Raw genomic sequence first — 25,433 nt, forward strand, 5'->3', positions numbered from 1 at the left:
GGCCAGAGCTGAGTCCTGGCTTAAATCTCTGAGGATATTTGTGGAGAGAAAATTCCAGAGAGAGGTTTTGTTTTTTACATTTATCTCAGCCCTAAAGAACATCATGAGGAGTCTAAAATATCTTTGATGGTGGTCCAGAGACTTCAGAATGTTTTAAATTCTGAAGGAATAGCTCTCATATGTAAAGCTGAGTTTTTATTTATATTATAATGATTCAGATTTGCCAAGTCCTAAGGATGGGTTGATTGAGGTAAAGTTATCCCACCAGTTTCCTATGAACTGAAGGATGCATTTGCATCTTTGTTTGTATAAACTAAAATAGTAATTTAAATGCACATTTGCATCCTGTACCAAATCTGTGTACATAGATTAAATTAATTAGTAGCTCTGATATGTAAGTTGTATGTAACAAGTTCCAACAATGTCATATTGTGGAAAGGACTCAGGTTATGAAATCTTTGAGGTAGAATTGCGTCTAAATCCTACATCTACCACTTAATAGCTATATGACTTTGGTTTGAATCTCAGCTTCTTCACATATAAAAATTGGCATAACAATATTTACCTCAACTATCCATTGTTTAATCATCAGATAGTTAGACACAACGGGCCTAGGGAGATGTCTGGCACAAAGAAGGTGTGCAGCGTAAATGTGAGCTTTTTGCAGCTCAGGGCCGCACCCAAAGCGAGAGGAGCATGGAGAACGACCCTCAGCAGGGCCTCTGCCTTGCTCAGCGTAGTTCTCCCAAGAAGGGGATGGGGATATACTGGCCAGTTGTGAGATAAAAACAAGCTGGCCTGGGCGCACAGCCTACCCCTTGCAACTTTCCAGGGTCCGTCAGCATTCTCAGGGTCTCACTCCTCTGCCTAGATGGCTTGGATTCCATGTTCAGAGTTATGTGTGTATCTGGGAGCTCTCCATCCCTTTGCCCTCTGTCACTCCTCCACGTGCACCGGTCAAAGCCCAGCTCTCTGCTTTGCTCATGTGTGGACCATGACTGGAACTGAAAGTGACTGGAGAAAGGAGACTCATAACCATGTTGTGTTAGTTGGAATCTCTAGGAAGCAGAAACCAAAATGCAGTTTGAAGGGGACTGGGACAGGGTGTAATCCCTCTGAAAGATAAAGTTGGGGAGTGAACAGGAATAGGCAAAGAAAACTTGCAGAATACAGGGCAGGTATAACACATGTGAAAAGGAGAGACAGCTTTGGATGATGCTGCAATTCTGAAAAAGTCTTGGCCAACCCAGCGAGAAGACCCAGTGTGATGACTGTCCACGGAGCAGCTCCGTGCTGAGACCCTTCCATGCTCAATCATGGACACATGTCATTGGATTTAGGGCCTACATGGATAATCAGGATGAATCTCATGTTGAGATCCTCAGTTAACATCTGCAAAAACTCTTTTTCCATGTCAGGTCCTATTCATAGGTTCTAGGTTTTAGGATGTAGATGTATCTTTTGGGGGCTTCATCATTAACCCACTACAATTTGTCCAATAAGAATTTGGGTCTAAAACTCAGGGGAACAGTTGGATCCCAGCAGCAGTTGCTGCTCTCGTCCTCTCCTGAGGTTTTCCCCCACGGATTGCAATGCTCTATGTGATTGATCTGTGGTTACCACCCTAACTGCATTTCCTCTGCTGTTTTGTTCCAGTCATTCTAGCTTTCTTGCTGTTTTTTGAATGTTTTTTCAATGCAAGGTATTTGCACTTACTGGATAATTCCCCAAACATTCTTGCAAATCTGCCCCTCTTCACTCTCTCATCTGCTCAAAGTCTGCTGCTCAGAGACGCCTTCTCTCCCCTGGCCTGGCCTATCTCCACTCCTGCACCCCACATCATTTCTCTTTGTAGTCCTCTCATCAGCTGGCCTTGTGTTACTATGATTTGTTATGCCTCGTCTTTCCATTAGAATGGGTGTTTTTCTATTTTGCTCACCACTGAATCTTCAGCTCCTAGAAGAGTGGAGGGTGCTTAGCAGGCCCTTGGAAATGTTTGATCACATTGAGGAAATGAAGTGCCTCCTCTGTCTTCAAGGGACTTAGCAATGACTCTGGAGACTAGGTAAAATAATAAATTCTATTGGGGGTTACATAGGAAGTTTCTGTTGAATTTAAATGCGAAACTTGACTCTGGTGACTACAACTCTGGCCATCCCTAAGCACCACTTATAGGGTGGTCTGGAGGTTGAAGGGTAAAGGGGAGTCCTGGAGAAGTCTTCCAGCCCACCCTGCCTATACATCTGTAAGACAGTTAAGGCTGCTTTGATTGCAAGCAGCAGAGACTCCATGTGGGTTGGCTGGAGCAAGACACCACCTCAAAGGTAGTCCTCTGGGCCATCGTACAGAATCCATGGGTCTGAATTCCAAGGCTGGCCAGGAAGGCTAGGGAAGCCAGCTGGGTCTCAAGAAGAAGGCTGCTGGTGCTTGACATGCTGGCAGGACCTCCTTCCTCCTGCCCTTCCATTTTCCCTTGCTGTGGGTTAACGTCTTTCTCTCATACTAGATACACATTTTGTACATGTGGCAAAAAATGTGGCCACAAACAAAATTCAAGATTTATGGCTTCAGTGAAAAGAGGTAGGCTCACGTGACCCTCCTGGACTACTTCAGGAAATGAGGAGAAGGGTGCTGTCAGTCCAGCTGCTTAGAGCTGTCACACCCTGAACAAATCCACTGTGGTCAGAGAAGGGGTGGTGGAAGGACACAGTAGTATGAATCATGGGATGGAAAGGTGGGTCCCCAAGAAAGCAGGACACTGTCAAGCAGGCAGTCCCATAGTTGTCAGCTGCAGTGTCTTTCTAGCTGGAGCTAATCCACACGTAGTCCCTCCTGAGGGTCAGGAGCTGTGATTTTCTCCACATTGCCACACCTTCCATCTACAGAGGTTTGCACCTTTGCCCAAAGGCCAGCACATCCCTCTTCTTCATAACTGATGGGCTACTCCAAATGGAAATGATGAGACCGATCAGATTATTTTCTAGAAAATCTGGAGTTGGTGAACTGGGAGATTGAGAGTTAGTGGGGCAGAAGCTGAAAGGTTGCATGGGAGATGTCACAAGGTAGATTTGGGCTCAACAGGACAGCCAAAGCCACATGCGGCTCAAAGTCACGAGGAAGCAGAAGCCACACGTAAGCAAAGGCAGGTTTTCAGTGGCACGAGCCCCACCGGTGGAAACAGACAGCAGCCGGTTGCCGTGATAAAAAGCAGAGGTGAGAGATGTGATGCCTAAGACGGGGACCAGCAGCTGTTTCCCAGCGCTTCCTGGGTTCCTGCTGGCGTTCTAGTTTCAGTTCAGTCCACCTGCACTCTCTGAATAAACTTTACATGAGTGAGCCTGGGCAAGTGTCCATGTAACCAAACACCCTTTAAGGAAAAGATTGTTCTTACCATTTTCTGTCTCCACATCCCGTATCGTGTGCTCTTTCCCTGCTCAGACCAAGTTCTGGAGCACAGATTAGAAAATCAAAGGGGCTGGGAGTTCCAGGTAAAAGTTAAGGAGGTGAAGAGGATTTTCCCCCATTTTACAAGTTAGGAAACTGGTGGTCAGGTCGTGAGACATATGGCTGAATGCCAGTGAAAGAGTCCAGGTCACATCCTTTGACTCCAGTGACTCTTTATTCCATCACAGTACCCTCACCTTTAGTTACCTACACCAAAACTGATAGGATCCTAGGACTCCAACAGATTGAAAAAAGTAGCACTTACTATATATAAGGACTCTACAGAAAGAAAGTATGTTTTTACTTAGGCACTAGTGAAGGTGGCACCTTGCATCACAAAGTTTAAATTTACCAGTTATGTGTCAAAAATACACATACATGCACACACACACACACACAGAACTCAAGAATAGAAAAAATATGCAACTATATACGAAATCATTATTCTCTCTGAAAAATTTTATTGTAATAAATTATCCTACAGTGATTTATTGGCCAACTATAATACTATTGATATGGGAAGTGTTCAGTTTCCCTGAGCTCCAGTTTCAGGACATGCTACTGAATTTCCAGCCACTCCCTGGGGTCTCAGGCCCCCTTCTCTGAGCTCTCCCCTAGAGGAAAGTTACCATTGCCAGTTAGACCTATTTTCAACACCAACACCAGGAAAATGAGACCACAGGGGCTGACTTATACAATCCAGTGGCTGGGTGTGCTCAATAAAGAGCGCCGAACATTCTGGTGCATATAACTGGGAGCCACCTCCTTAACTGAATATTCATTTGATAGAGAAACTATAAAAGCCAAATTACAGCTGAAGGCGGGGTCACAGCTCACTGTCCTGGAGGCCACCTGTACTTTGCAGGCTGAGGTGTGTATATTTCACTTTGTATCAAACTTGCTTTCAACAAGGGGCTGCTCATTCTCTGGAGCCAGCCTGCACTTTGTACTGAACGTTAAGGTGTTTTTCTTCCTTTTGTGTTAGACTTGATGTCTGTACTGAGCTTACTTCTGTGTTAGACTTGGTGTGGGCCCTGCTCAGTGTCTGGAGCATGCCGCACTCTCTGTGCAACCTGCATTTCTTATCTGTCACAATACACTACTTCTCACCATCTACTGTGACTCTGCCCTTGAATTCTTTCCTGGGGCAGAGTCACGAACCTGGACAGAGGACTGGGTGTGTTGAGGCCAACTACCGGGCCCCCTGGACCCTACCTCTGACATCAAGACCATGTGGTGTTTGTCCTTCTGGGCCTGATTCCCTTCACTGCACATCAAGAACCCCCTTCATACCCAATCAGTAAGAGGAGGAAAATGGACAAAAAGAATTGACGAGATGAGAAAATACTAATAGGACAAGAACATATCACCCTTCTGATCTGTGTGAGAGGAGACCCTCAGGGAGTTCGTTTGTTTATGTAATGGTGACATCCGTGAGGATGGCATCACCAAGTCCAGTATTCACCAGCTGGGAGCCCTGATAGGTCTCTGCAGATGTCAGCAAGGGTACAGGTGGGGTCACTTGGGGTCATGAACAGGGTCTTAGAGCAGAAACCAGGGACGACAGGTGTGCACACACACACGTGCACACAAGCACACATGTGCACACGCACATGTGCGAGGTCTCAGTCTGCTCCTGGGTCAGCGCCCCCGCCCCCACCAGCCAGATGAGCTGCCGACTCTGACTCCACCACGCTTCCCTCCCTGTCCTTTTCCTTGGCCAGTGGTCAGCAGCATCCATGGTGAACTGCCCCCACACAGGCTCAGGATGTGAGGGTACCAGATGCCAGGAGCAGGAATAGAGAGGAAGAGGAGGAGGAAAAGAGGGAAGGAAGTTCCTCCAGAGCCCAATCAGCCCAGAAATAGAGGTGACTGTGGATCATCCCAGGGACGCTTTACACAGATTGTCGTTCCCTGTCCTATACTCACCTGGCACCGTAATCCTTTACTTCCCCACCAGTCCTCCCTGGGCCCTTGCCAGGCAAAGGTTGAATTACAGTAAATCACTTGATGGCCTTGACCCTGGTGTCAGCTGAGAGTGGGAGGCTGTGGGCCTGTGGCCTCTAATAAGGTATGTGGGAACCTGGGCTCTGGGTGGCCATCGTCCTGCTGAGGACCTTGCCAGGGGGAGGCCGGGAGAAGCTGGTCTGTGGCCTGGGCTGCAAGACCCTGACCTTTCTCCTGCCCCAGAGTGTCCTGTGCTTCCTACAGAGTTCTGGGAGCCACAGAAACAGGCACGTTGTAACTGACAACAATTTATTTTGTGGGTTCCTACAAAATGGGAGAGTTGGGCTCAAGTCCTCAGTGAGCCTTCAGTGGGCAAGACAGGGCCTGGTAGTGGGGTTACTGTGGGGGTGAAGGACTGGGCCTGTTCTGTGGCCCTAGGGTTTGGCCACAGCTGATGGACAAGTGGCACGGACCCAGCACTCCTGTTGAAAGCTGACGTTGGGGAACCATGGGGCCCCAAAGTCCACATCGCTGGGGAGGTTAGGCAGTGAGCTCCACTGCAGGAGTTTCCATATTACTGGTGGCCTGTCCTGGACTGGGGTCCTAGGGGTGGCCACAGCTGATGGACAAGTGGCACGGACCCAGCACTCCTGTTGAAAGCTGACGTTGGGGAACCATGGGGCCCCAAAGTCCACATCGCTGGGGAGGTTTGGCAGCGAGCTCCACTGCAGGAGTTTCCATATTACTGGTGCCCTGTCCTGGACAGGGGACAGGCCAGCCACACCCTGATTTCCCCGGGCACCCAGTGAGAGACTCGCAGCCCTGGGCTCTGAACAGGCTCCCTCATGCCTCTGGGCCTTGGCCGGTGGGTTAGAGATGGCCAGTCCGACATCTCTGGGGTGAGTCTCCATGCTTCGGGAGGCCAGCCGAGGCCCGGGTCCTGAGGACACCAGATCCAGGCCCAGGATCTTCCTCGGAAATTCATCTCTTCTCGCTGAAAGAAAAGCAGACACGGTCAGCGTCCACATGGAGCCTATCCGGCCCTTCCAGGAGAGGTCCCATGGACCCGGCTCCCTGCAGTGCTCCTGGTTGCTGTGTGGCCTCCCTGGCCTGACACTGAGGACATTCCTGCAGGCTGATGACCCCAAAGCAAAGGGTGTGCTCAGCCCGAGGCTTGGGAACTGGCAGGACACCTCTAGCTGCTCCTGGGACATCCACATGGTGTTTGGTTCAGGCTGGCTCAGGCTTTCTGCATCAGGCCCTCACCCCATAGGAGCTGGGCCTGGGCATCAGTTTTGACTCAGAACTCGTGAGACACCCTGTCACCTAACCCCCTTGCATGGGGGCCTCTCCCCATACTGGCTGAGATGCCACCAGGTACTTGGCCCCTCTGCTCTCTAGGGCCATCTGCTCCTTGCCAGGACTGGACCATTCCCACACTCAGCAAAACTCTAGGTACTGCCTCAGGCCTGAGGGTCCCATGTGTGCCCTCGCCCTGAGTCCTTTTGAGCTTTGCTACACGATTCTTTTCAGTGTCTGGCTCGGGGCTTGTTGTCCTGACGAGGTTGTGTGGGAGTTCAGGGTGGGAGGGGTGCCCTGCTGCTCTCTGGGGGGCAGTTGCTGCTCTCAGGTGGGGTCTTCTGCTTGAACACAAAGGTCTGAATGCTGCTGTGGCCACCAGGGGGTCTTGGAGAACAAGAAGTAGAGGGTGTGGGGGAGGAGCTGGTGGCAGATGGAGACATCCCCCTCCTCGCCTCTGAGGCTTCTGAGGACAGCACCTGCCCTGAGGCCCTGCTGGCCTTGCTTTCAGAAGCTTCTTAGAGCAGAGGAGGGGAAAGGAGGCAGAAAGTCCCGAGGGCAGGGCTGGTGGTTCCTGGGACTCCTGATTATTTACTGCCCCCGATGGCGAGTCACCAGGGCACCTCCTGCTGCACTCACCTAAGGGGGCCAGGCCACACTTGGCTCCACGCACTTCTTCCATAGACACCTGAAGTTGCCTCAGCACCTCATCATCCTGGAGGACCCAGTCCCTGGACAGTTTTTCCGTGAAAAATCGCAGGATGCCAGCCTGGTGCAGGTTCTGGAGGAGTTCTAAACATGGGGGTGGGAGTCAGGGTAGAATAGGTCACCAACTGGGTGATTCAGTCCCCGGACCTTGCTCGCTTTCAGGGCACCTCCTCCTGGGTGGCTGCGGGGTCCTGCCTCGGCCATACCTGGGTTCCAGGTGCACATGGGAGGCCAGGGCCAGAAGCAGACCAGGCCAGGAAAGTGCCTTCCCCGCTCCTGCCCTCTGTCAGTGTCATGTCAGGGGGTGGGCTTGGTGTCTGGAAACACCCACGGTGCCCTGCCCCACCCCCCATGTTTGGCCTGGCTCGACCCCTCCTCCATCCATGACTGGCTCACTTTGGGCTGAGGAGACCTTGTGGTCAGTGTAAACAGTTGCCCTTGGCAGGCCAGGTCCTGTCCTGCCTGCTTGCCACCCTGAGTTCCCTGGGGAACAGGCATACTTACTTCCATGAATTTTCATTGTAGTGTATGCCATGCCTGTCAGCAGTGGCTCACCCTCCAAGATGAACACATCAAAAATTCTCAGGGAGAGATGGAAAGGGATCTGCGGGAAGAGCAGGTGTGGGAGATGCAGGCCTGGCTGGGCCGAGCCCTGATGGCCTGAAATCGGCCCACTGGGGCCTCACTTTGTAGTGTGGAGACCCAAGCAGGGAGGAGATTCTCCATGAGGCTGCCTGAGACACGGTCCTGCAGCTTCTCAAGGGGTGAACTCAGAGCAGAGAGGCGTGTCTCCCAGACAGAGGGGCTCCTGGGGGCTCAGGGCTTCCTAGGGCTCTTCCAGGATAGCTCATGGCTGGGTTGGCCCGTGATTCTGACCCAGGGGCCTGGCTTCCCACATGGGACAGGCCTCTGCAGGGCCTGGCCTGTCTGCCCAGCAGCGACGTGTCTATGCATCCTTTGAGGTGGGATCATCTGGGTTCGACCAAGGGAGCCACATGCCCGGGCTGGGGAGCCAGGTGCTGAGCGGAAGGAGGGTGTCCAGCCCGGGGTGTCCCTGCACGGACTTACCTCGTCGATGAAACACTGGCTGAACCAGTAGGTGTATACATCTGCTATCACTCCCTGGTCGTCCTGACAGAAGGAACACAGGTGCTCAGGGACCCCTGGGTTGGCCTGAAAACCTGCCAGTTCCAGGGCGTTCTGGCAGGCAGTTTCTCAAGGGGCAACACACCTGGGGGTGGTGGCCAGGGCTCCCTCCAGTCTGGCCCCTGCCCCCTACACAGATCCTCAGATGACCAAATGTCCTTAGCTCTGGTCAGCCTGAGTCTGCCCCTAGTCCCCGTGCTTTTGTCCCTCCAGGGGAAGGAAAAGGAAACCAAACTTTAAACCCATTGACAGTCACATATTCCAGAAAAGGCTATGGTGACTACGCCCCTCACCATGGCAGGAGGGGCTCGGGCTTTCCCTGTCCCCCTGACCTGCCGGGACCCAGGCCCTCCAGGGAGGAGGCGAGGGGAAGGTTCACTCACCAAGTGCTTGTGTAGCTGCGGAAGCATTGTTCTGAGCAACTGCTCATGAAAGAACAGGAGTCTGCGCAGCTTTGGGGCTCCTGGTATGTAGAATCCTGAGAAACACAAGGTCCCCCCACATGAGCACCTGCTTCCCCACCCAGGTGGAGCCAGCCATGCAAGGCCGTACACTGACGCAGTTGAGGTAACCTGGGAAGGCTGAGGTCCAAGGCTGGAGGAGTTGGGCATTGCAGGGTGCCCCCCAAACCCAAGGCTTCTTCCTCTTCCCACCCAGTGACCGTACTATGTGTCCTCAGCCTTGAGGACAATGGGTGGGGATGTCCTCTCAAGCGTGAGTAGGCTCACTGCCCAGCTGTGTCCTGCAATGAGGCCCCAGTAGAACTGTGCTGACTTCTAGGCAGTAAGGAAGGACGATGGCGGATTGAAGGGCTGTGTCAGACATGTTGGAGCTGTGTGCGGCCATCGGGGTGACAGGTGTGAGTGATGGGGGGGTGTGGCTGTCTCTTAGATTACAGGTCTGGCTGGGGGACACCAGTTGGGGAGGCGCTGCCAACTGAGCTCTGTCTGGTTATTGGAAGGGTGGCTGGCAGGATGGCCAGCGTGAGGCAGAAGGACCAGCAGAAAGGAGAGAAAGGCCTGGACAAGGATGAGGCCACAGGGCCGTGGCCACAGGAAACAAAGCAGGTCACAGCGAGGCTGCGGGTCCCTTCTCTGATGGAGACACAAGGGGTCCAACTCAGGGTTACGGGTCCCTGTCCAGACTTGGGCTGCTTTGGGACTGTCACTAGGGGACTGTCCTGGAGACTCATAAACACTTGGAGAGGGACGGGGCCGTGGCTGTAAGCCGCCATCACTTGTCCAGTGTGGCCATCCCTGGCTTGGCTGCACAAGGCACTGTGGGCAGCTGTTCACCTACCGTGCATGTTGTGACGCTGATTTGTCATGAGCTGGACCAGTGCCCAGAAGGCATCCTCCTCGTTTAGGTGCATGAGCAGGATGGCAGCAATGTGGCTCATTCCCTCACAGTAACCCACCTCCTGCAAGAGCCAAAGTCACCATGCAAGGTTGTGCCCTGAGACAGCTGAGGTCACCTGGGATGGCTGAGGTCAAATGGGAGGACTGAGGTTGCCAGGGAGTACTTTGGTCAGCTGTGAGGGCTGAGGTCACCTGGGAGAACTGAGGTCACCTGGGAGGGCCCAGGTCAGCTGGGAAGGCTGAGAATACCTGAGAAGACTGAATAAAGGTAACCTGAAAGAGCTGAAGTCACATGGGAGGCTAAGGTCACCTAGGAAGGCTGATGGGAACCAGAGGGACTGAGGGCACCTGAGAATGCTGAGGTCACTGGGGAGGGCTGATGTCACCTGGGAGAGCTAAGATCAAACAGGAGAGCTGGTGAAATCTAGAGGGACTGAAGTCACCTGGAAGGCCTGAGGTGACCTGGGAGAGCTAAGGTCACCAGGGAGGCCAACCACAGACCTCCGAGTATGTGGGGTCCAGCCTCTGTGCCCCTCCTGGGACACTGGGCATCAAAACTGAGCATGTCCCACACATGTCAGGTCACACGGAGCACCTGGAGGGACTCCTGCAGCACAGTGGCCAAGCTCTTCTGTCAGATCAAGAACTGATGAGAGCCCCCCCTCCCACATGCGGAGCCAGGGAGGCCTCTGCGCCAGGCTCAGGCCAGCACCCACTGTCTGGATTCACCATGAGGGATGGCTGTCACTGAGCGCCCCCCGCACAGAGTCCAGAGACGGCTCACAGGCTGCCTGGCACAGAAGGACAGCTAAGTTCAGGCCCCACGTGAGCAGCCTGGGGTGTCCTCTCGGCGGCTTTCTCTTGAAAGTATGGTCTGGAAATCGGGGGCAGAGCGACAAGCAGCTGCTCAGGAGCCCCTCCCAGGCTGCCGCACTCTGTGGGGTGTGGGGAAGGGGAACTTTGATCTCTGCCCAGTTTCTCACGAATCATATGGCATTTGTCAATGCACACTCATCTGATGAAAGCCCATGAGGCACCTCGCTCCCCTGGAGAAGATCACTCCAGACACGAGCATCCTGTGACACTGCCAAACTCTTGGGATTTTGGACACCCCAGCAGGAAGGTGTCTGTCCTTGTTCTAAGGAGCAGTGGTCAGGTCCACTTGAGGGAGGAGCCTGGACCCACCCTCTCTATCTCAGCTTGAGCTTAGAGACCTTCCTCTCCTGGCTGGGACCTCTGTGAGAGCAGTGACCTCACACACTAACTAGGATGTCCTGGGTGCTCATGAATCCTGAATTTTCAAGAAGCAACCACACCCCCTGGGACACCCAAGCCAGCGACTATGGGAATGGGCTCAGGATGTCATTGGCCAGGGATACTCACCGTGTCATAGGCAGAAAAGGCTACCAGCACGTGGAAGAGTTCCTGCTGCCTGGGAAAGGGCGAATAGAGGGTTCTGTTGGCTCCATGCCCATGCTGTTAGTTTCCTGTGGCCTAACAGACCCTGAGATGCACCTGCCCTTCCCAGTCTCCCCTCCCTGGGCACTGGGCCACTCCTTGTGGCAGTCTGGTAAGGGCAGGAGCACAGCCAGCCGCTCAGGCCTGGCCACAGCCTCACCTCGGCACCTGCCTTCTGCCTCCCTCTGGCTGCAGCTGGGTGGCTCATTTCCTACCCCCATTCCTGCCTCTCCACACCACACTTGTCCCCTCACTGTTCACTCAGCATGCTCCCTGTCACCCTTTAGGTCCTCCAGTCACAAGCGAAAGGCCAGGAGTCCCTGGTCCGGCCGCCCTCCCATCGGTCCCTAACCCTGGTCCTCCTGGCTCATGGAGAACAGTTTTCACCACGTGGCATTACTGTGTTTGCTGCCATCATTCTCAAGAGCCAGCTGGGTTCTGGCCCCACGTACCTCAGCCCCCGGTTTAGGACTCAAGTGTCCGGTAGGCGCTGGGTACATGGTGCAGGCTGCTCCCTGTGCCAGGAGAGAGCTCGGCAGCTGTGTCACCTCCCTCCTCTGGGAACCCTGCCTCTCCCCTGGGAATGCTCCATGTTCCTGGGGCTCCCATGTCCCTCTGGATTTCCTCATCTCCCCTGGGGTCTCCACTCTCCGAGATCACCACCCCCCCAAGGGGCTTACTTGATGCCATAGCGGTCCCGAAACATCACATGGTTGGTGAAGGTGCAGCTGACTTCAAGATCAATTTTCTGTATTTGCTGGCAGAGCATCTTGCCCTGCTCCTTCATTCTCTGTAGGACAGGGCCAAGAGAAGGAAGTGTCTCAGAGCATGTCTCAGACTCGCTGCCATGGGCACCAGTCATACAGGGGTCAGTGCACGTGGCCGGAAAGGGAGTTTTTGCTGCAGAAATGTCCTCATGATTGTTCCCACAGCCAGGGGCAGTCTCCAGAACACAGCATGACCTCAGTACCCATGTCACAGCCTGTGCTCAGCAGTCCTGGTGGGGGCACCACTGAGGACGGCCCACTGCTGATGGGCAGGCCCCAGACCCTTGCCCCTCAAACCCCTTTTAGATACATGGGGACAAGGCCATCCCAGCCCAGGCCTCCTGCTCCATCTCCCCGGGGACTCAGTCCTCACCTGGGGCTGTCCCCTTCTGACCATCTGTCACTTTCCTTCTCTCCTCAAGGGGCCTCTCCCCATGGATGAAAGCAAGTGCCCCCCGGGCCCTGAGTTTGCTTCCCCTGGAATGTTTTACTCAGGACCTGTTCCCGGGGCTGCCTGGCCCCTACCCCTCAGGGCTTTCCAGGAGTCCAGGAGGGCAACTCGTGCCTGGGCTTCCACTCCCTGATGCCACCTGTCAGGGTGACAGTATGGAGCCGATGCCAACCTCTGTGAAGGCTCCCATGATCAGCTCATTCACTTCTCAGGAGCTCCCGAGAGGAGAGTCTGACAGAGGGACAGGGGCTGCCCGGGGCTCCAGGAGAGCTGTGCCTGGGGACTGTGCTTCTAGGCCTGTGAGCTGTGATGGCTCCCACACTCCCTGCTGCTAAAAATGTCCTGGAGGAGCCCAAGCCCCACAGCCCTGACACCCCCAATTTGGGGCTTAGGGCTCTAGATCGGCCCCACTGATGTGCACATTCCCACATTTCCCCTACTGTTTCCTTACGAAGAGGACAAGGCCAGATCCCTGCACCTTCTCTTGCAGCCCCCCAACCTGCTAGATTAGATTTTGGAGAATCTTCTGAGTTGTCTTATATGATCATGTACTTAGAATGCACTGTACTGCAGGTACAGATAAATCCTTCTTGTTTGTTTTTTTATTTGTTTAATTTGTGTAAGTTTCCTTTATTTTCCCCCAAATTTTCTGAAATCAAGGAGGGTAAGAAAGTCCTGTGTTTCCTTCTATTTGATTTTCACAGGAATGGCTTTGGGAGTTCATGGCCCTCTAAGATATTTTCTACTGTTTTTTTCCAAATAGTTTAAAAATAATACTTAGTTTATTTCTACTCAGATATTAGTTAACGCTTTGTAAAAGGCTGCTGAGTTTGATGTGTCAGCTTTCTGGGATCTCCTGATATCATTTATGCCTTTTATTTCTTACTGTGTCCATGGGTTACTGAGCACCCGTTGCGTCCTGCTGAGCCTCCCGTGGTTTCTGGAATTTGTCCTCCTTGGTCAGGATATATATATATATATTTTGATATCTCCCTACATTCCAGCTGGGAAGAACATATTTAGAATTCTCCATCTATAAAGTTCATAGGAAACTCATCCCTGGGTCTTTCTTTCTGGGGGCAGGTTTACAAGGTTTGGGTTCTTAGGCTCACAGCCTCAGTGAGCATTTGGGAGCTTTCCCCTTTCATCAGGTCTGGAAGATCCAGGCTGAGGAGCTGCCCGTGTTTAGAAGAGCGTGTGCACCTCAGCTATGACCAGCCCGGCCCTTGCCCGATGGTGGCCCCTGTCTTTTAATCGGTACTTTGGTCATCGGTCAAGGAAGGCTTTTCTTTTTCTTCTACCTGGTTCGGTGTTGCTTGGGAACTCATGGTTTCCTCGATTTCCAAATTGTGCCCAGCAAGATGCAGGCAGCTTTCCCTCCTAATTCCCTTTATCCTCACCTTGCCTGTGCTCAGTGCCCCCTTTCTACAAATTCCTCACATTTTATTCTCCCTCCTTTTCTTGCATTATGCTTAGGAGAAATTTCGTGCTGAAACTGGCCTTTTCAGAAAACTACTTTTGTGTTTTTCTTTTCTTCTCCTAGCTCTTTTGGTTCTCCATCTCATCTTGCATTTTTAAACTCCTTTCTACTGTTTTGTTCCACCTGAAATTCAGGTGTCCAGGCATGGCTGGGGCAGGTGCCGCATGGTCTGGGTGCATCCTGGTCCTATCACTGTCAGGTGTGCCCAGAGTGCCCACCACGTGCAGCCCCTGTGCTGGAGGGCGGGGGCTGCCCCACACAGTGGGCACCGCTCGCTCTCACGATGTGTGTGAATCCTGCCGGATGGAGATGACCTGCGTCCACCACCGCTGCCTCCTAGGGCTCCTGCTCTTCTCCCTAACCTGTGAGCTTTCTGACCCTTTCAACATTGGGACGCGTTGATGATATGCCCAAAATGCTGTGGCACACCTTGCTGGAAAAGGTGCAGCCTAACTCCCGTTCCTTTGAGTGTTGGCCAGACTTGGCGACATACTACTCATAAAGAGAATGTGCCAGAAGAGAGAGAGAGAAACTTCAAGGCCAGGTTGTAGGAGACATGGCTGTGAAAAAGCAGGATGGGCGTGGAGTCTCAGATCCCTGGGATGTGCTCCTGAGCACCCTGCAGGCACCACTTTTCCCACATAGGGCACCTGGGCCCCTGGCCACGCCAGGCCTGTGCGTGCTGCGTCTGCTTGAGTGGAAAAGGGACACACCTGGTATTTCCCTGGGTTCTGCATCTTGACCTTGTCCACACCCAGTAGAAGAGACCAGGCCCGACCCCGCACTTGGGGGGGAATCCCCTTGTACACCCGGTGAGACATCTGTGGAGAGAAGAGTGCTCTGGAGAGAGTCCACAGGGTAACCGCGGAGGGTGAAGGGGGGAATCACAGAGTGATGGTTCTGGAAGATTCCAGTGTTTGTCTTCATGGTTCCTCGGGAGAGGCTAAGTCTACCTAGAACTGGGCCTTTTGTCTTGTGGGTACAGACTGGATGGGGATTGTGAGCTGTGATCGCCATATCTTCCTCCCTCTGGGGCCAACAGGAGGCATCCCTGTCCCTGACCTACATGTGGCCCAAACTCTGGCATCGGATTCTCTCCCAGCAATGTGACCTTTGCAGGGATGTGTAGGAAAGCTTGTGACCCAGGCCTGTGTGGGCCTTCGGCATCAGGACATGGTGGCACCCAGCAACTGAGAGGCAGACAGTGCCAGGGATCATGTGTGAACACCACTCACCCTCCCTCTGCAAGAGGGTGGGCACAGGGGCCTCCACTCCCCACATTACCTTTTGGCTGCTTTTATATTTATCCCAATGTTGAAACATTTTCAGCCATTTGTGGCATCGGGTGATTTCCTTGTTTGTTTGCTGTAAAATGAGAGATGATGGACTTAGCTGAGCTGCCGTGCTTTTTGAAGTGGCCCATGGATACCACGTGACTCTTGTGCTTGGGGGTCCTAATGGGACAGAACTGGAAAGAGCCAAACTAGGTGCAGAGCCTGGGGCTGAGACCCTCTGACTGGGTGAGCACGAGTGGCCTGGCCTGTTGAACACAGGATATGGTGTCCTCAGGCCACAAACCCCCATGCCTAGATGGGCTCCCAGCCTCAATGTGGGCTCCTGCTGGCCTGTGGCAGTCACTCCTGAGCTGCATGTGCAAATCTGGGATGGGCACGTTTGGCAATCAGCCCCTGGGACGGAGTCCTGGGATCAGGAGCTCACAATCTCGGCCCATCCTGGTGACTAAGTGTTCTTCTTATGGACACCTGCCCATGGCCACAGGCAGGCCAGGCTTGCCTAACAGGTGACCAACCAAGCACTGGTAGAAGGAACAGCTCTTACCTTCACCTCGTGGGTGGTGACACGGGGAAGCTCCTTCTCACTAAAAGGCAATGGAGTTAGAGCTGAGGACTTGCTGCAGGCCAGGAGCCATTTCCTTCCCTGAGCAGACCCCAAGGAAGGACAGGCTCCCTTCCCATCCACCTGCAAGTTGCAGCCCAGGAGACCACATAGGAAAGGGAGGACAGGGCCTTTTTGCTGACTGCCAGCCAGGATGGTCTGAGACACAAAAGTAAAGGAGCAGCAGGGCCAGCCAGGGCCTCTCAGGGGCAGTTGGGGTTGGGGGTGCAGCATGCACCTGCCCTTCCTGGGCTGCAGGCAGAGCCCTCTGGGAGAGGCAAGAGAGTCCAGAGCTGCTAAGAAACAGCACTGCCTGAGGGTCGGTTGGCTGGTCTCTGACAGCTGCCCCTAAGGAAGTTACTCCATCATCTTCATGGGTTCCAAGGGGTCTGGGTTGAGACTTTCCCATTGTGTCAAGGGTGCACCCTGGAGCTGTCCCATGTGGCACCCCACCCCAGCCAAGCTCTGAGCATCCAACACCCCCTGCCCGTGTCTGCACCCTGGCTGACGGTCATGCCCATTCCTTGACTTTACCCCATCCCGTCTGGCCCAGAGACCCTGCTATCACCTCAGCCACTTTGACCTTGCTCTTTCCCTTGCCCTGTGAGATCCTCTGAATGTGGCCCCTCAGCCCCCCTATCAGCCCAAACTCCTGCCTTGTGCCTGTTTTGCCTGTGCTGGGAGACACCACTGGGCAATGAACGGCGACGGAGGACCCTGCAGGTGGCCGGGATCACCCAGGGCCAGTTCTCAAGCCTCAGCTCAATCTTGGGGACGTCAGCGCTGTGTACTCCTGCCTCCCCCTGCAGTGGCTTTCCTCCTCATGCCTTCCTGCCCTGTCTCGGCCCATGGCAGCCTTCCCTGCCCGTGGTGCTCCCGAGCAAGCAGAGAGCAGAGTCTCCAGTGGGCACTGCAGGCCTTGGAGGTACCGAGGCCCCTGAGGCTCAGGAGTCCCAGGTGGAGCTGCTGTCCCTGGCCCCACCTCATCCAGCCTGTCCAACCCCACTGCCTTCACTCTATCCCCAGGCTCGCTCAGTCAGACGCATCCCCTAGTCAGCCGTCACCTCTAGTCCCCTGCAGCCCAGCTCCCCCAGGCTCCGTCCCTCTCTCCATCCTGTGACCTCAGGAAAGACAGACTCCAGGCTGGCCTCCTCACCATCAGGCCTCACATGACCTCCCAGCACCAGACCAACAGTTCAGATGGCCTTCATCTGCCACCCCTGCCTGCCTCCATGGCCTTCCCCCTTCCATTCCTGGGCTGGGGCCCTGTCCCTGCCCCTCATCTCACTACATGGCCACATTCTTCCGTACACTTTGTGACTCTTTGTGCCCCTCTGAGCCTGCAGGGACCTGATGGACAACTGTCCACAGGCTGAACCAAGTGCCCTCATGCCCTCTGGCCCCACCCTGCTGAGCTGACAGCAGGACAGGCTCCTTCTGGGGACAGGGCTCAGCCCTCAGGTTGCCTCTTTCTTTTGCAGACATAAAGGCCACACTTCTGAGAGCCCAAGTGCCTGGCCCAACCACAGCTTGGTACCCGCCTTCTCCCCAGAGCTGCTTGGATGAGCCACAGAACTGCAGCCATGTGCTGACTGGGGTGGACCTCTAGGGGAGCAAGGGACTCATACCCACCCTGGGAATAAGGTAAGCAGAAGCCTGGAAGACATGCCCTGCCTCATGCTGGCCTTTTCAAGGATGGATCCTGATGGAGTTTGGATGTGTTGTCCCTTCCAAAACTCATGTGTAAATTTGATCTCTGGGCCAGCTGGTGGCTCACTCAGGAGAGTGTGGTGCTGATAACACCAAGACCATGGGTTCGGATCCCATATAGGGATGGCCGGTTAGCTCACTTTGGAGAGTGTGGTGCTGACAACACAAAGTCAAGGGTTAAGATCCCCTTACCGGTCATCTTTAAAAAAGAAAAAAAAAGTAAAGAAATTTGATCTCCAATGTGGCAGTGTTGGAAACTGATTGAGTCATGGGGGCGGATCCCTCATGAATGGATTAATGCTCTCCCTGGGGGAAGGGGGAGTAATGAGTGAGTTCTCACTCAATTAGTTCCCACGAGAGCTGGTTGTTTATAGGACCCTGTCACCTCCTCTCTCTCTCTCTCTTGCTTCCTCTCTTGCCATGTGATCTGCTTGTACCCACCGGCTGCCTGCCACTTTCCATCATGAGTAGAAGCAGCCTGAGGCCTGTGCCAGATGCAGCTGTCCCAGAATCGTAAGCCAAGTAAACCTCTGTTCCTTATAAATTACCCAGTCTTAGGTATTTCTGTTATAGCAACACAAACAAACTGAAACAGAGGCCAACCCCGAGATAAGATGGGGGATGTCAGAGAACTCACTGCAGAAACCCGAGCCGGTCGATGCATCTGTAGATTTTGAACTCCTCATCCCAGTTTTTCACCATTGTCCCAGCTCGGTGTCCCTGCAAACCCGAGAGGGCCTGGAGTGAGGGCGCCATGGTGATGGGTTGGGGGCATGGGTGGCTTTGGATGGTTCCTCCCTCCCTTGTGTCCCCAGGAAGCCCAGGCCCCTCTGACCTCAGGGACAACAGAAGAGGCCAGGACTTGCTTGCCTCAAGGGAGCAGCCACCCCTGTACCTGCTGGTACTTCTCTATGATGTCTATCACCTCCTGGGCCCACAGGGTCTCCATACCCGTCTTCATGTTTAATCTGCAAGACAAAAGTAATCCAAAGCTAGCAATGCCCATGAGAACTTCAGAGAGTACCCCTAACTGCTCAGGTCGGGGATCCAAAATTCCACTAACAACACACCCACCCTCCACCCCCACCCCCCAGTACAAAGGGTCCAGACTCTGTCTCCACCCCACAGTGGTCTCAGGGGTTTCTTCCCCTGGCCAAGGTTAAGCTCCTGCCTGAGGACCTGAGAACCAGGGACCTGGAAGGTGAGGCCTGTTGTCCCCAAGGTCCCTACACAGACACACACATTTGTTACCTGCTCAGCATGAAGGGCCCCAATGGGCCGTTCTGGGCACCAGGAAGCAGAACGTGATTTAGAGACCACAGGTCTCTATACAATTAGCCTCCCAGATGATCTCGGGAAACACACAGTCGTCCAATTCTTTAGAGGCAAAAAGAAATCTCATGACCGCTGCATTCTACTTAAATCGTAGCACCAGCCAAGCAGGAAGGTTCTGAGTTTGGGCAAAAGGGTGACCTATGTGACTTGGAAGTAGCCTCTGTGCTTGTTGAGGCCATGCCTTAGGCAAGAAGGACACTGGAGTTTACAGTTCTGAACGTGGCAGTATCATAAGAGGCTCCGTCTTTTTCCCAGGCACAGATCAGAAACGAGTGAGCTCTGGGGATGTGTCCTGGAGCACAGCCAGAGACATGGTCCTACTTTGGAGATGGTCCCAAGGGAATCCCCTTGAGGGGAGGGGTGGATGAGGCCTCTAGAGGATGAGACAGAGGGCAGGACACAGAGGGTGAGCCCCTTTCCCCACACCCTGGCCTGCAGGGCAGACACTTGTCACCTGCCTGGCCTCCCTCAGTGGTTTCTTCCCTGTCCACGACTGCCCCAAGACAGAGGTCTCCACACCTTGTTCCCAGCCTAGGGACCTCACAATAGGGTGTGCCTTACATAGGCCATAAGTGATGCTCTGTGATGTCAGAGGTGACCAGATGCCCACCTGGGGTGACCCATCTCCCATCACAGACCAGGGCGCAGGCCGCCCCTCCACCCCCACTCTCCATCTTCACAGCCCACGGAGACCCCACTTCAGTGGCTCTTCCAGGGGCAGGCTCTGCCCTATCACAGTTTGGAATCTCAGGAAGAACCTGAATCTAGGGAGGGAGGCTGCAGAGGCCAGAAGTTGTGTCTAACATGACACAAGGCAGGGCGGAGGGCACAGCCAACGGTCACCTCTGGGTCCCAGGCCCAGTTACCTCCTGTCTGACCCCAGGCTTCTCACCTGCCAAATGGACACATTAGCCTTAACCCCATGGAGTGTGTGTGAGGATGAATGGGACAACTGTATATGCGGTTAGCACAGAACAGGCACCTGGTGAGGCCCAGTGGGCATAACCCTCGGCAGCCACCCAGCGAGGCCCGGGCCACCCACCTGGTAGCACCTGTGTGGAAATCAGCAGGAAGGGAAGAGAGCAGGTCACACTCACCTGAATCTGTTCACCTGTGCAGAGATGTACCTGTAGCCTACAAAAGGGACCTGCACCAACAGCTAACAGACTCCAGAATGAGCCTCCTACTGCCACGGAACTCAGAGGCAGTGGTGCTTGGCAACAGTGACATCATGGGGTTCCATCACCCCATCACACTGGCCCCCTCCCCGGGTCAGCAGAGCCCAATGCCACATCCTCCACCCCCTGACCTGTCCACCTGTGTGGGTGTGTGTGTGTTTGTGCATGTGAGCGTGCACATGTGCGTGCATGAACACATTTGTGCCCACTTCTGTGCCAGGCCTTGGTGCTCTTCTCAAGTGTGCAGGCAGGTCTTCATCACTGTCAACCCCTGGGTGCATGGCTCTCCTCACAGAAGCCATGGGAGCTGTCCCATCTTTGTGCCCACCCGGGGCAGGCTGTAGGGTGCAGAAGGGGGACAGTGGAGGGCTGGCCCCCCAATAGGTGGGGCTCAGGTCGTGTGTGACATACCTGCCCTGCCCGGCAGGTCAGTAATCACCACTTTTCTCCCAGCAGTTCTCAGGGGTGCTGTGACTAGTTCCCCCCCCACAGATGGAGGCAACGAGTCCTCACAGTCACACCCCCAGCACCAAGTCCCACGGTGGCCTGCTGAGCAGACCCACTGACCATATTCTCTGCTGACTGGGCATGGGGCTGGGGTGAGCCCAGGAGGGAGGCAGGTGGATTCAGCTCTCAGACATCAGCGTCTGTCTCTCCTGTGTCAGCTGGGCTCTTCCATCTGTCATCTCCATCTATAAAATCTGCTGTGGCCCCGACAATGAAACTGGAAGGAAATGGGGTCACTTATTCCTACAACCCTTCCGTCCCCTCAGAAGTCTTCCCGTGGCTCCAAGGATATCCCCTCCTGCCTCCTCCTGCTCTCATTCTTGTAACCTGTAACCTCACTTGGACAAGGGGTCACAGTGGCCTGGAGAGCTCTTCTGCCACATGTCCACTGGGTCCTACCCCTGCTCAGGAGGCACCATCTGCCGCCCCATCCAAATGGATCTTCTGACAGACACGATCCCCCCATAGCTCCCACTCAACCACACAACAACCACCTACATTTTAACTGAGAGATAAATCATTAAAGAAACGGGTTTTATCTGTACCATGGAACATGGTTCAACCTTCAAAAAGAAGGAAAACCTGTCCTTTGCAACAACATGGGTCAACCTTGGGGACAGCATGCTAAGTGATATCAGGCAGTCACAAAATGACAAATACTGTAGGATTCCACTGACATGGGCCTAAACTAGTCACACTCATCAAAGCAGAGTGGAATGGTGGTCTTTAGGGGTAGGGGAGGGGTCAAGAGGGAGCTGCTGTGGAAAAGGTATGACATTTTGATTATGGTAGAGGAGTAGGTTCTAGAGATCTGCCACACAGCATCCTGCCTGTATTTAATGCTGAGCTGTACATTTAAACATTTCTACTAACACTGGGAGATCCATACGTGAGTGTGCGTGTGTGTGTGAGCATGCATGTGTGTGCTTTTGTGTGTATTTATCAGGTCTATTTTTCTTTGAGTTGTATTTCATTACATGATGTATCACAGTATTTTATCCATTCATTTCTTAAAACATATTTAGGTTGCTTCTAGGTTTGCCTATTATGACTGAGGACCCTATAAGCATTTGTGTACAGATGTCTGTGTGGACATAAACTTTTCTTTTTCATTCTTTTTTTTTTTTTTTTGCAGCTTGGGATTTACTTAACTTTTTGCATATGAGCAAAGTCTGAAGTCACATAGCTTTGTTGGGAAATTGGGGTTATTCATCTCATTTTACACTGGGGGTTGGGGTCGGTGCCATGGCTCAGCTTCTCCTCCCTGGCCCTGTGGACAGGGGGTCAGAGTGGACCCCAAGCATCGCCCCCTCGTCCTGGTGCACCTGCCCAAGCTTTTTTTTTTTTTTTTTTTTTTTTTAGGGTAAAGACCAGGGGTGTGATGGCTGAGACCTACGGTGAGCCTGAGCTGACCTTTATATAAAAAACTTAAAGTTCTTTCCAGCGTGGCTGTGCCATGTCTCTTTCCCACCAGTGATGTCTTAGAGTTTCTGTCACTCCACATCCCTGCCAGCCCTTGAGATTTTCATTCATTTTTATTTAGACATTGTAATAGGTGTGCAGTGGGATTTGATTGTGGTTTCAGTTTGCCTGACAGTGCTGAGCATCCTGTCATGGCTTTATTTAAAAATTCTATTTTATTTGTACTTGTTTTTGTGGGGTTCAGTGTGCTGTTTCCATACATGTATAAGCTGCAGAATGAGTCACTTCGGGTAGATAGCAGTTTTGTACCCATTAGTCTACACCTCCTCCTCCCCACCTCCCCCCCCCCCCCCAGCCTCTGGTAACCATTACTCTACTTCTATGAGAACCACTTTTTCATTTCTCTTTGCTTACCCATATGGCTGAGACTGATACAGGAGTTGCTCAGTTACCTGGGCCAGGGTTTCAGGACATGCTTGTGAGTTTCCTGCCACTCCCTGAGGTCTCAGGCCCCTACCTCTGAGTTCTCCCCTGGGGGAAAGTTACTATTGCCAGTTAGACCTGTTTTCAGCACCAACACAGGGAAAATGTGACCACAAGGGACTGGCTTTTGCAATCCAGTAGAGAGCACAGAACATTCTTGCATATGCCTGATGCATATAACCAGGAACTAAACCTGAACTGAATATTCATTAGAGAAACTATAAAAGCCAAATCCCAGTGAAGGCAGGGCCATTGCTCACTTTCCTGCAGGCAGTCCGCCCTTGGCTGGCTGAGGTGTGCAATATGTTACTTTGTATCTAACTTACTTTCAGCAAGCTGCTGCTCACTCTCTTGAGCCAGCTTGCACTCTGTGCTGACCTTTAAGCACATTTTTGTAGTTGTTTAGACTTGATGTCTGCCCTGAACTTTTGTGTTAGACTTGGTGTGGGCCCCGCTCAGTCTCTGGAGCATGCCGCACTGTCTCTGTGGCATCTGCATTTCTTATCTGTTATATTAAACCTGTTTTCACTTTCCACTGTGACTCTGCCCTTAAATTCACTCCTGTGGTGGAGTCAAGAACCTGGTAAGAGAACTGGGTGGGTTGAGGCCAACATCAGGCCCCCCGGAACCTACCTTCAACATAACTATTGGGAGTTTAATTTTTAAAAATGATCTTCTTAACTCAATTTTACTATTTAATTTAAACTTAGCAATTATTGCTTAATCAACACCTGTAGTGGATTGATCGATGGCACCCATGTTCCAATCCTCAGAACCTCTGAATATGACCTTGTTTGGAAAAAGTCTTTGCAGATGCAAATAAGTTAAGGATCTTGAGGTTGGACCATCCTAATTATGTGGGCAGGCCTTAAATCCAATGGCAAGTGCCCCTGGAAGAGATGGAAAAGGAGAAGACGCAGACACAAAGAGAAGGCCACGTGGCGACAGAGGCAGAGACTGGAGCACAGCCCCAGGCCAAGCAACACCTGGAGCCCCCGGAAGTTGGAAGAGACAAGGAAGGGTTTTCTCCTAGAGCCGTCAGAGGGAGCTCATACCTGTCAACATCATGATTTTGGATTTTTAAAAATATATATATATTTATTATTAGGGCACGATTGACTGTCCATATCTGTGGGGGACAGCATTGAATATCAATATTGTGTGCAATATGTGGTGATTCAATCAGGGTAATTACTATACTCTCCATTATACAATGGAATCTATTTCGTGGCCTTTTACCAATTCCTCCCTTCCCTCCTCCCCCTTTCCCACCTCTGGTAAACTCGGTTCTGATTTCATCTCTTAAAAGTTCAATGTATTGGGCTTAGCCCGTGGTGCACTCGGGAGAGTGTGGCGCTGGGAGCGGGGCGACGCTCCCGACGCGGGTTCGGATCCTATATAGGAATGGCCGGTGCACTCACTGGCTGAGCGCCGGTCACGAAAAAGACAAAAAAAAAAAAAAAAGTTCAATGTATTATTGTGATCAAGGTGTCTTTCGGGGAAATGTCGCTTCTGGCGGAGGGGCTGGAATGGGGCCGCGCAGTCGCTGAGGCAGGCGCGCGGCGGCCCCGGAGAGGGCGGTTCTGTCCGGGCCTCCAGCCGCCGCCCTGTGCCGCCCCAAGCTGCGGCCGCCACCGCCGCTTCTGTGAGGTCTGAGTGCCGGGCCACGGCCATGGCCTACTGCCGGCAGGAGGGGAAGGAGAGAATCGAGTTTGTCACCAAAGAAGACCACGAAACGCCAAGCAGTGCAGAGCTGGTGGCCGATGACCCCACGATCCATGAGGTACATGGATTGATACTGGCAAATGGAGACATTCACTGGAACTGCCCTGCCTTGGGGGTATGGCCAGTGGCCGCTGTGGGGAACAGTTCAAGTCAGCCTTTTCCTGCTTCCACTAGAGCACGGAGGATGTCAGGGGCTCAGATTGTGGAGACCAGCTCCGGGCCATGCAGGGATGCATGCAGAAGTACCCAGACCTCCACCCCCAGGAGGACGAGGAGGAAGAGGAGGAGGAGCCGCAGAACGAGGAGAGGAAACGGCGCCCCCTGAGGCCGCTGCAACCAAAGAGGAGGAGGAGCGGTCGAGCCCATGAAAGCACAGGGCACTGGGCTCCAGTCCTTCCTCCTCAGAGTGATATGGACCTTTTGCAAAATGCCTTTCAGCCACCCCCCAAGAAAGCGCTTTCCTTCTGTTGTTCTGTGCACTGTAATGTACAAAGTAACTTATTTTGATAGTCAGGGGTCTTGGCCTCTTGACATACACACTGAAGAAAATGAGGGTTGTCTATAATGTGTGTGTCCTACGCAAACCTGTCAGCGAATGTGGCTGCCACTTTTGAATTCTCTTTTCTCACATTGCCCTGAATTTTGCTTCTTTGAAATAACGTGCTGAATATTCTCAGCAGCCAAAAATCATTATCCAGGAATGTTTCTTGTGAGTGAGCTAATTTATTCTGATTCATTATATCACTCTTAGTAGATTTTATACTCCTTTGGGAAAATGAAGTAGAAGCAAAATCATCTTCCTTTAAGTATGCTGGAGAGGGGCCATTCCTAATAGAAGAGGCCAGAGGGTCAGATACTTATTTCTCAAAAACCGTCTTGACCTTGAGTATATGAGGGGTTACTATGCTTCATTCCTGATAGATTTTGGTTTCCTTTTGTGCATTGAACTCCAGGTTTTTTACATCTGGAAGGTAGAGATTTGGACCCAATGATTTACATTTCCTTCGAAGTGAAGGGAAAGGCTGATTTTACTGTTCCTTGTTATTTTGAAGGCCCAGGTTTGGCGCCTGCGTTCACACTAGCTCTCAGTCTGGTCAGATGCAGTGTTTTTGAGAGATG

At 52.8% G+C, this 25,433-nt stretch overlaps 1 protein-coding gene and 1 pseudogene across 1 annotated transcript; one reads left to right on the forward strand and one right to left on the reverse strand.

Moving 5' to 3' along the window:
* Positions 1-5,825: 5,825 nt before the first annotated feature.
* Positions 5,826-24,263, reverse strand: LOC134375909 (TBC1 domain family member 3K-like). The gene is made up of 15 exons (XM_063094645.1): positions 24,100-24,263; positions 19,321-19,372; positions 18,916-18,947; positions 18,560-18,632; positions 18,302-18,384; positions 15,898-15,937; positions 14,772-14,879; positions 12,041-12,150; positions 11,286-11,334; positions 9,844-9,964; positions 8,928-9,022; positions 8,467-8,529; positions 7,903-8,002; positions 7,330-7,482; positions 5,826-6,385 (listed from the first exon to the last, which is right to left on the reverse strand). Exons 1-15 carry the CDS (start codon positions 24,261-24,263, stop codon positions 5,826-5,828), a joined length of 1,803 nt encoding a protein of 600 aa, XP_062950715.1.
* On the forward strand, positions 24,262-24,682 carry LOC134375910 (mitochondrial intermembrane space import and assembly protein 40-like; annotated as a pseudogene).
* The last annotated feature ends 751 nt before the right edge of the window (positions 24,683-25,433 follow it).

Source organism: Cynocephalus volans, chromosome 4 (assembly GCF_027409185.1).
Source record: "Cynocephalus volans isolate mCynVol1 chromosome 4, mCynVol1.pri, whole genome shotgun sequence".
In the NCBI taxonomy this organism is placed as follows: Eukaryota; Metazoa; Chordata; class Mammalia; order Dermoptera; family Cynocephalidae; genus Cynocephalus; species Cynocephalus volans.